General features: G+C 26.2%; 1 protein-coding gene across 1 annotated transcript in view; it reads left to right on the top strand.

The window, feature by feature from the left end:
* BBS4 (Bardet-Biedl syndrome 4) overlaps positions 1-12,023 on the top strand; it is a 34,420-nt gene that overhangs the window by 18,001 nt on the left and 4,396 nt on the right. Inside the window, exons 5-10 of the mRNA XM_067270512.1 lie at positions 1,165-1,218; positions 2,209-2,336; positions 2,433-2,487; positions 5,793-6,014; positions 7,118-7,289; positions 11,100-11,169. Of these exons, the coding sequence (XP_067126613.1) occupies positions 1,165-1,218; positions 2,209-2,336; positions 2,433-2,487; positions 5,793-6,014; positions 7,118-7,289; positions 11,100-11,169 (701 nt within the window). The remainder of the gene's footprint in view (positions 1-1,164; positions 1,219-2,208; positions 2,337-2,432; positions 2,488-5,792; positions 6,015-7,117; positions 7,290-11,099; positions 11,170-12,023) is intronic.

Genomic DNA, 12,023 nt, shown 5'->3' with positions numbered 1-12,023 from the left:
TGTTTTTCCCAAAGTGTGATTTGTGATTCAGTTTCGTTCTGAATTTTATAACAAGTGAACTACGGTTTTTATCACCACTTGCAATCACCAATATCTTACTTTTATCACCACTTTAATAAAAATATTGCCAAGTGGCAATTTTGGCACTATGTAGTGCAACCCCTGGACTATTGCTTTCTAGTGACCTTTAGGAGACCTGTTGAAAATAGATGTTATATCAAAGTTTTTTGTACACTATATAAATAATCATTACATAATAAATAAATGAATTTAAAGGTTGATCAGTAATACTAACAGAAAAATGATTTGAGGACTGTTTTAACTAGTTCTGTTATGAGTTAGATTGAATTAACAATTCAGAAATACAGTATTTTTTTTCATTAGTATTTTTCAAAATATTTAAGATATATGAAAATTTAAAGAAATATTACAGTTATGATATTCTTGAAAATTTCATTAAATTGACTTTGTTCCACAAGATGGCTTTGTAATCTTACAAATACCTCCTTTTTTTTCCTTTTTTAAAAATAAAATTCATTGTAAATAGTCTTGGTTATTTACAAAAGCTTTGTAGCAAAACAAACATCTGTCATATCGTATTGCAGAAATATTTTTTTCATTATACTGTTTGGAAGATTTTTATCCATCTATACTTAGGAACCATTAGAGTTTCAACTACTTTGAAGTTTAAAGAGACACATCTAGAGCAGTATTTGACATCAGATTAGAGCTATTAAAATAAGATTTGGTAATAGATGTAACAGCAATTATCTTTAGTTTTTATATGCATAATTCTGCCAATTTTCTCTCATAATGATAAATGTGTGAACATAATCAGTACAGGAAAAAATTAACAATGAACAAACATGTGCATTAGTATCATTTATGATTTTAGTATAAGAAAATAGATAATTTTAATAATGTAGAATTAATAACATATACTTTTTTAAATTGATATTTATTAGGAGTAATTAGTTAACATTGAATTTAACAGTTTAATTAAAAATATGGAAAATTGTAAAAACAATGGTATCGTTAATCTTCTAGTTATAATCCGTAAGATTTTAAGTTTTATATCATTAAATTAAAGATAAAAGCTTTTTTATTTATAGTTGTCTTTATTTTTGTGATATCTACTTACTCAAGAATGACTTTTATTTATAGGAAATATATCACAATTTTGGATTATGTTTTATGCAACTTAAAGAATTTGATAAGGTAATGTTATAAATGATTGGATATTTATGAATTTCTCTAAATTAATTTGCAAATAAAATTGATTTAGAATTTTATTATTTTTGTTAAAGTAAATTATGTAAAAATTTAAAACTATGCATAAAAAATTGAAATTAACTTCAATTTTAATTATTATAGTAATAATTCTAAATTGATAAAATAATTAAAAAATCATATTTAGTAATATTGAATTTATATATATATAAATTATTACTACTGTCTGACCACAGATCCCGAAACCCCAGTTGGCAGATTTCCCAGAATAATGTATTTCTATGCTGAAAAAAGTGCAATGAATTGAAATCAGTGCATTGTTAAGCACTGTTATTGAGCTAAACTTTACATTTTTTATTTCTTTATATTAGTGCATATTTCTATTGAATTAATTTGACTATGAATCTGACTCCTGTAAGTTCAGGTAATAAGCAATTTCAAAGTCAAAGCAAATGCATCATTCACAATGAACTTAATATTATTCACAGCAATTTATTCAAATTAATTAATAAGTATAGATTCTAAAAAGTAATTGTTAATAAGATAAGTATTAATTAAGCTTTAATTTCATTTGTTTACTAATATAAACTAACTAATCTTCTGGAGTAACTATCCAATTTTCATAATAGACTTGTCTTTTTTACCCATGCATGTTTAGGACTCTCTCATACATGATCACACAGTAGTAATGTATTCATCAAACAAGCCATAAACTTTTGATTCTTTTAGATTTGATGAGTTAGTTGTGGTATAATTTGTAATGACACCACAATTAATTGCAGTAATTTTTAAACATATTTTACAAATACGTTTAAAAATTTATTAAATTATAAGTTGCTTTGAAAGTTTCTATTTCTTAATACTTAATATTCACTGATGAAAAAATTACTTTTACAAGATACTAATAAAATAACTTTTATTTTAGCTAATTGTTAATTTTTTTAGAAGTATTAATGATTCAAGTATTTTATTATTTAGGCTAAAGAATGTTTTCAACAAGCATTACAGTTAAGACCTCACAGTCAAACATTTTCAGCTCTCGGAGAATTGCATATAAATGCTGGTGATTTAAAAGCAGCAATGAATGTTTATAAAAAAGCTTCAGAGTAAGCAATAATAAATATTTATTTTAACATAAGAAAATTCAAATAATATCTTATATAAAACCATATATAAAACCTTTACCTCAATTTTATTTCCAGTCATTTTCCAGAAAATACATATATTAATACACAGTTAGGATTACTATACATGCAGGTAATTATTTTTTAAAAATTCTAAATTAATTTTTAACTGTTACTAGAACAAAAAAATTTTGTAACTTCAAATGACACATGAATTTAAATCACATTCTCTTTTCTTCCAATGCCTTGATGTAGCCATTACAGGTGCCATCATGCCATCAACATATTCAGAAAATTTAGATATAAAATTAGGACATCTAACTAAGATGTTGTCAGTTTGCTCTGGAAAAGAATATCCAGGGTAGTTCATATAATAAATCTTTTTAGTCTTATTTTTTTCTTTTTCATTATGAGATTTGACCAATTTAACTAAAATCTAAAAAATAAGTTAATTTTTAGTTTTTGCTTTGTTTGAACTTTAAATTAAAAATCTGATTTATTTAATTTAGCCAACTGAATATGTAAATCATCCCTGAAATCATACTATAAGAAGTTTACATGTGATCAAACATTTTTTCTTGCCATTGTGATTATTTCTTACATTTATTTCTATTTAAATCATATTTTATTTGAAATCATCTGTAACTAAATACGAGCAGTATTCACTACAAGGCTTCCTTCAAGACAGTTAAAAAGTTTTCATTTTTTCATTAATTAAAGTTAAATAATTTTTTATGTAAGAACACTCAATCATTGCTAACAATTGAGTGATTTCATATATGGCAGACTTAAAGAACAATTATATTGCATTGCATGTGCAAAGGATCTTGGGGAACAGTTGTGATCAGTCATTTAAGACACTGTGCATTGTCTTCAAAATTTTACACCTAAATGATGGTGATGCATTAAACAATGTTTTCTGTATTGCTAAGTAATCTATACAGCATGTACTAGTATATCACCATACAAACAAATAAGTGCTTTTTCATTGTGTTTTTGAAGTTTTATTTTGCAGTGCTATTTACCCAGTAGTAGACAATTTTAGAACTAAAATTTTTTTTTAATGGCATGTACACAAATTTTGGTGACAATCAGCTTATTGGTTGGAAATACAGAGTCCTCTGAATAGTACAACTTTAATTATGATTATCCAGTATATTACATATATCTTTAAAAGATTTAATTTTAAGATTTATGCAAGTTTAATTATAATTTAAAAAATTACTAGATATGTCTATGTATATATGACAGATATTTAAGAATGTAATATGTATATATGTTAGTCAAAACCCGTTTTTAGTTAGAACGCGTTTTAACTAGTTGAAACTAGTTTATACTGGACATCTTTGTTAAAACCCGTTTTATCTAGTTAAAACTAGTTTTAACTCAAATTCATTTTTGACTAGCAGTAAATTCTAGTTTTACTGCTAGTCAAAAATACTGCAATAAATAGTTTTACTGCTACTTTCATTTTGTCTACTTAATTTACTGCTGTATATGTTTTGATTTTAGATAAAACTAGTTTTAACTTTTAACATTAGTTAAAACTAATTTTAGCTACATAAATATGTTTGGGGGAAATAAATAAAGTTGTGTGTAGTGATTTCGGGGCAGATGCCTAACATTTTGCTTATGAAGGAAATTATAGCAATAATTTGGGTTTTGGAGGCCTCTAACAAAAATATCATATTCTTGAGCATGTTTTTCAAATAAAAGTTTGGAGTATATGAAAAATAATTGTATATTGTGTTTGCAATGACGACTTTTTTACTGTTTGGAATTTTAGGTATCTCATCCAAAGTATCTGGGTGAAATGCCAAATGCCATTAGGGTAAGATAACAAATATAATTGCATAAAATTAATTTTCGAATATCTTAATTAATTAACCAAATTTAATTTATTGCATATGTAGTACAAAGTACTTCATAGTAAGTATAACAGCACAGTATAAGTATTGTTAAGTTTCCGTCCGTTCTAACGTGCTCTATAGCTAGCTGAAGCTTTTTTTAGTCCAAAAACCTTTTTGAAAAGTCCTTATATAATTTTTATGCATATCTTGCAATAAAACAAGAAAACAAAAATTTATTAAAAATAGGCATGTTACCCCAAGAAAAGTGTGGCGTCTTTTCCATTTGTCAGGGTAAGATGCCTACTGGAGTCACGTGTTTTAGCATGTCTGATCGGGTCGTCGGTAGCTCACAATGGAAACTTTAGAACCTTAACTACATCACACATTAATTCTGCAATTTTTAATAAATTCTATTTTAACTTTTAGTTTTAAAATAACAAAAACTTTGTTCTTATCTTGCTTTTATTGTTCTCAGATGTAGAAAATAGGATAACGGTAGCCAACTACAGCTTTCCACACTTAATATTGGCCCAACAATTCATCATACAAACAGATTACAATATCTGACGTCACCATTTGAAAATATCAAAAAGTAGGCATCTTCCCCTGCTTACCATCTTACCCCGAATCACTCTATGTTACAGTCAAAACCAGTTTTTAGTTAGGATGCGTTTATATATAATAATATATATAAAATATATATAAGAATAATATATATATGTATTTTCTTAAATATCTGTAAAATAACTTTTGATGAAATATATTTCATCAAAAGTTATAATAAATCTTTACAACTGTAAGAATAGCTTAGAAACAAAGGATCAAGAAGGACAAATATACACTACCAACAAAGACAACTTCATTCAGAATAATAAAAAAATTTATTTGTAAAGCATTTAATAATCTAATAAATATTTGTTTGAAATTTGTACTTCCTTTAATTAGTTTATCTGAAAAGTAATATTTTAATAGCTAATTAAATATATTATAAAATTGAAATACTTAAGAATGTTAAATTTTAGCAAATTACTTGTGTGTGTTGATTACCAAGAATTACAAAACAAGAGATTATATCTATGAATAGAAAATAATATATTATTGAAAATTCAATAACTGTTATTTTATTTCAGCAAGATATTATAATAGTTTACAATATCAAAATATTAATAATTTAGTCAAATTTCATTCAAATAATAATTTCATGGCACTATATATTGTAAAATATCATAAGGTAGGTTTTTAAATGTTGTTTTTCTGTTTTGTAATTTGAAAAAATGTTTTTTTTTTTTTGTACAGAGAATAACAACTAAAATGTTTCTCAATAATAATTTTTTCTCATTGATATAAACTATAATTTTATATTTGTTATGATAAAATTCAGTATCAATATCATGTAGAAGTTTTAAAATTTTCTTTTATGTGATGCTTTCTAAATAATAATGAAAATAATTTTATTATTGATTTAGTATATGTAATTAAAATTGTATTTAATATAATTTTACATAAAAATATAATTATAATTGTCTATTAATGTTTTGTTTAATTTGAATTAAGTTTGAATTGTATATGAAGTTATTTTATATTTTAGTGTGGAATGTATCAAAAAGCATTTGAAAAACTTGGTTCTGCCCTTGCCTATGATTTAGAGTACGTTCCATCTATCTTAGCTGCTGGGAATATAATGCAAACCCATGGAGATTACGATGTTGCCTTATCAAAATATCGTATAGCTGCAATGTCAGTTCCTGATAGTCCAGCACTTTGGAATAATATAGGAATGTGTTTTTTTGGAAAAAAGAAATATGTTGCAGTAAGTTACATTTTTTTATTACATGAAGAGTTGAAATTTTTTAAACAATATATACAATAAAACCTATGTAAATTGGAAATGCACACTACAGAATATTTTTTGCAGTTTGATAGGTTTCTGTTTTGAACAGGTTTTTCTTAACTTAGAAAATTGCTCCGTTCTGAAGAATTTTTCCAATTTAGGCAGGTTTTCATTTTATTCAGGTTTCATGTTAGACAGGTTTTACTGTATGTATCCATTGACTGCATGTTGTTTTTATTTATGCATTGACACATCCCTGAAATACTATATCTAGTATGTTTTATATTAATGAAATGTAAAAATTGTTAATTTAATCTGTCACTTTTTATCAGTATTGATTTCATTTTTATTGATATTAAGAGTTTTAACAATCTATAACTCTGAAAAAATTAACATTTGTTGGAAAATGCCAAATAAATTTTAGCTTGTCAACAAAGCAATTTGATTTGAAATTTATCAGTTCTGTATCATATTAAAGGCAATAGTGAAACACCCATTAACAAAATATTTTGTATTAGTTTTTGTTTAGAGACACTGGTTCTTTTATCATTTAGTTTTCTCTTCATTTACACACATCAAAATAAAATGATTTTCAGAAATTAAGCAAGCATAAGAAATAACTATCACTATACTATACATATGAAAAATTTATTTTTCCATTTTTACTTGATAACAAATAATAATTTTTAGTTTCTTTTAAACACTAATTTGCATTGTGTTAAAAAGTGCAAATTGAGTTTATTAAATGAGAAAAACTGAATTTTTCCTCATTTAATAAGCAATAAATTTGTTAACTTATTTTTAAATAACAGTTTTCATATAAAACACTTTTATTTATTATATGATTAATAAACCTGTATTAATATAAGATATGTGAATTTTTATTTAAAGGTTGCAAATTTTAATTAAATTGGAAATTTTTTCTGTTTCAAGATCAATATTTCAGATACTTGGATAATAAAAACAAGGTTTATTTATTATTTTTTTCAGTTTAATTTGAAAATGTCAATTAACTAAGTGTGAAGTTACAATAAAATAATTATTTTACTTTACAACTGTTTAATAAATATTTTGTTTTACAGGCAATCAGTTGTTTAAAAAGAGCAACTTATTTAGCACCTTTTAGTTGGAAAATTTTACATAATCTTGGACTTGTTCATTTAACTATGCAACAATATGCTTCAGCATTTCACTTTCTCAGTGCAGCAATAAATATCAATCCACAAAATGGACAGCTATTTATGCTTCTTGCTGGTTTGTTGTTATTATATATAATTTGTTTTTCAATAATAAAAATGAATAATAGTGTAGAAATATTAAAAAACTAAAATAATAATTTACAATCCATTCATATTTAAGAGTAAGGAAGTTATATTTATTTTTTTGATGCAGTTATTTAATATATATTACACTAGAAACTTATTTTTCTGAATTGTGTTTATCTGAAATTCCAATATATCTGGGATCTGGATAAAAGTACAATAATGTTACCATACGGCTTTTTAAAACTAAAATTATATATTATTTTAAAATTTTTAATTTGTACAATTATTCACAATGAACATTGCAATATTTATTTTTTTATAATTATAGCAACAAATTGAATTTGTTTAGTTCTTTAAATAATTGTATTCCATTTAGAATTCTTTAATTCCTAATGATGAGTGTGTACTATTTGAAAGCACTTTTATTACAATTTTATTATTTTAAGCCATAGCAATTTATATATATTTAGATGGATATCTTTTAATTATGTATTAGATAGATAATATTTAGATATATCATCAAAATTTAGACAAAGAAATTAGCATAAAAATTTTAAATTTTATATAGGAAAAGGAGAAATATTAAATTATATTATCAAGTATACAATGAATTTTTTTGTTTCAGAATATGTGCAGATGAAATGAGACTTAACTTTACAGCTTGAAATGTAATACAGTAGAATTGTATTATAATTACATATACTGTTATTAGTTGTTTAATAGTGTCAGAATTAACATGTCCCAAAATATATGTACTATATTTTATGCCTTACAAGACATCATTGTATTGGACACATCAGACTTTTCACATTGATTTTTTTGGGGAAAAATATTCTCAGTATAGGATGCATTTGGCTTATAGGATACATTCCAATTTTCAGATAAACTTTAGGTACAGAATAGTGTGTTATATAATAAGTATATAACACACCAGTGGCGTACCCAGGATTTGAACTAGAGGGGGCAACTCATAATTTCTTTGAGTGCAAGAATAGAAGCGAACTGCGAAATAGTTCTAAGATTTTATGACAGATGGCTCTAGGCTCTATTCTAGTCACAATATTCATTATTAAAATTGATAATAAGTTGATTTGTCTGTGCTGTGTGTCAATTACTACACTTTAATTTTTCTTCTAGGGGGCAGCTGCCCCTCCCTGACTCTTGCTGGGTATGCTCTTGTAACACACTATTAAGCATATACAGTAACTCAAAAAAGTTTATGTACAGCAGTTAAAAACTTTTTAGTCCCAGAAGACCTTTATGATATTATTTTTTTGTGTTTAATGCTTAATGTATTGTTTATGAATATATAAGGATTTTTAAACAATGAGCATTGTATATAAGCATGATAAAACATGAAACAAACCTCTTACAAAATGTATGCCAAAAAAGTCTTTGTACAAGTAGATTATTTCTCAAACTCTCACCCTTAAATACCTCTAAAAGTTCAAATATATCCATTACTAGCTGTTATGCATTATAAAAATTAGGCCCATTTTGTGACTGATTTTTGTTCTTGCTAAATTCACAATATCATGTAAAGAAAATATTGATGATCTGAAATCTGGATGGGAGTTGTCACCAAATATGCATAAATTAATAATTACACTTCATAATGAAGGAAATAGGAAACATTATTGGAAAAGCCTATTCAAGCATTCAAATGGTAATTGATAACTTTAAAGCAACAGGTAATATACTCTCAAAGTCTAGATCAGGATTACAAAAATATTAACACCTCAAGAAGAATGAAAAATTATAAAGTAAAAATAAACTTGAAAGTAAATAGCAGCAGAAATGGCTATATTTGGAAATAAAAAGATTAGTACAGAAAAATACTCAATATTTTAAGAAGGGCTAATTATCATGGATAATGCACTGTCAGACTGAAACCATTGATTTTTAAAATCAATAGAAGATTCAGAATTTGCATAAATAGTAGGGAAATCAGAAGACTTTTGAAAGTATATATTATTTAATGATGATATACCTAATATATTATATTTGGCTCTGATGGAAGAGAATATGTGTGGTGAAAGCCCAACACAGAATTTCAAGCAAAAAATTCAAGTGCCATTATTGGTGATAGTAATGTGATGTTGTAGGGGTGTATGGCAGCTGGTAGAGTTGGAACATTAAAATTCATCAATAATACAATATACACACTCAAAACATCTTGTAAAAGTGCAGCTGTATTTATTACCAAATTCGAACATTTTTGGTCATGTTTAATGACCTTTATCAAGAATAAATGTAAATCGAATTCTGAGAGATTTGTATTAACAATACGTGTGTTTTGGAACGTTTTTGAGTGTGTATATTTGTTATGAAATGCAGTCTATGAAGAGAATAATACAATGAACAGATATGATTATTTAAATATTTTAAAGGAAAATTTAAAAGTAGTGCACAGAAATTGGGATTAGAGAATAACTTCATATTCCAATAGGACAATGACACATTGTTCACATGGGTATTATCTTCACATATTGTGTGAGAATGGTTATTGTTCAGAGACAATGGTGTACACCTCCATAATCACCCCATAGATCATTTGTGGGGTTTTTAGAACAACTAATATGCAACCTTGCAAGAAGAATGGTATAAAATAGGTGAAGAAGACACTTCAAAACTAGTTTCATCAAGGAGAAAACATTTAGAAGTTGTATGCAGCTTGTATTTGTATGCAGACTTGTTTGTTTCAAATTTCTGCATCTTGCTAATATTGTTGTTTATTATTTTATTGTAGTGCTAGTTACTTTTTAATTTCTTATTATATATGTGGTGTATATATAGGCAATTACAATAAATATATAGTGTTCTGAAACATACTGTTTTTGCATATTGCAGGACATTTGATGATTTTAATAATTGCTGTATGCAGACTTTTGAGCCACTGTATATATACAGGGTCATTATAATTAAAGTTTCACTTTGAAATGGACATAAAAGGAAAACTACTGGACAGAATGTTATCAAACTTGGTAATAGTTTACAGGAAGTCATGAGATTTTTTCTGCAAAAAAAAATTGTTCAAAAACTCGCCACCAGTGGGGAATGTTGCTGTACTGTACACAATATTGTTAAGCAAAATAAGACATGAAGACATCATTGAAAATGTTTTTAATCATTTCTAAAATGTTAAATTCCCTTACTATGTTCTCAACAGTAGCTCTTAGCATATCAGGAAGAATTTAATTTGCTTTCAGAAAATGGTGGACCCCACATTAAACATGCTTTGTAACACGTTTTAGAAACGATTAAAAACATTTTCAACGATGTCTTCATGTCTTATTTCATTTAACAATATTGTGTACAGCACCATTCCTCACTGGTGGTGAGTTTTTGAACAATTTCTTTTTTTTTCTTTTTTTTTTTTTTTTTTTTTTGCAGAAAATAAAATCCCATGACTTCCTGTAAACTATTACCAAGTTTGATAACATTATGTCCAGTAGTTTTCCTTTTATGGCCATTTCAAAGCGGAACTTTAATTATAATGACTGTATATAAAACAAATTATATGACATTAATTCATTTATAAATCTCAATCAAAAATTGTTATTTTGTCAAAAATATTAGAAAGTGGATAAGCATAAAATAGAAAAAGTTGGAAAAGCTGTTAAAATAGAGGAAATTCCTAATTATTTCGATGTTTTGATGCATTACCACATTGTCTTTAAAAACAGTTTTATTGAATAAATTCTTTAAGATCTAATGAATTATAGTTGTGAAAAAATTTATGGTAAAAAATTTTTTTAAAAAATTAATATTTTAATTTAAATTTTAAATTTAATTTCAGTTGCATTAAAACATTTACAAGATCCAGGGAATGCAAAACAAGCTTATGAACAAGCAATTCTTTTTGATCAGTAAGTGTTATTTTAAAACTATTAAACCTAAAGTATATTAGCCTAGGTATACAAAATGGCTAGGTATACTTTTGGTCGCCATCTTGTTTGCACACGCAAATGTGCAAACAAGATGGCGACCGTCGACAATAACCTAAATGCGCCTATATTTAAACTTTTTTAAAACGTAAATTTGCTACTTACTTTTTCTCCTGCTATTGGTTACTTTTCCTACTCTTGAAACGAAAAATAAAGTTATCATACTACCTATAAATTCAATCGATGCATGGACGAAGTGAATTACGAAATTCTATACATCAGTGGTTTGAACAAAATTTGCCTGTATTGTTCATAAATTTTACTTCTCTTAAGAACTGCAGTCTTACGATTCACATCTCTCACCTTTTCATCTACGATAGGCAGCATCTCCATAGAGGGTGGCACCTGTGATCCACAGCCACCTAGCCTTCCATGTGTCGTTTACGTTAACTTTCGGGTCGGAAATCACTATTACATATCCTTGGTTATGACAAATTTAACTCATTTAACTCACATTTGCACACTTTTAAACACATTTACACACTTTAAACGCACAATTGAACCACATATAAACCCTTTACAAAATTTTTACCTCACTTACACAATGTTAACACACATTTAATACACTTTTATGACATTTAACATGCATTAAACACATTCCTTCTTCATACACACCAAGGTATGTATTATATAATTACAACTTATTTGTGCCTGTGACCGGTGTGAAAACAATTCAAAACTAACAAACGTTTTCTGGACGCCTTCTGTGTCCTTCTTCAGGTTAAAACCGCTGGATTCTATTTTTTAAAGGAAACCGCCGTTCCGAATTTTTAAGA

This window comes from Centruroides vittatus, unplaced genomic scaffold (genome assembly GCF_030686945.1).
Source record: "Centruroides vittatus isolate TY-2023 unplaced genomic scaffold, ASM3068694v2 contig_1089, whole genome shotgun sequence".
Taxonomy (NCBI): Eukaryota; Metazoa; Arthropoda; class Arachnida; order Scorpiones; family Buthidae; genus Centruroides; species Centruroides vittatus.
Note: the sequence above shows the minus strand (reverse complement) of the source record. Positions and strands in the feature narration are given on the sequence as shown.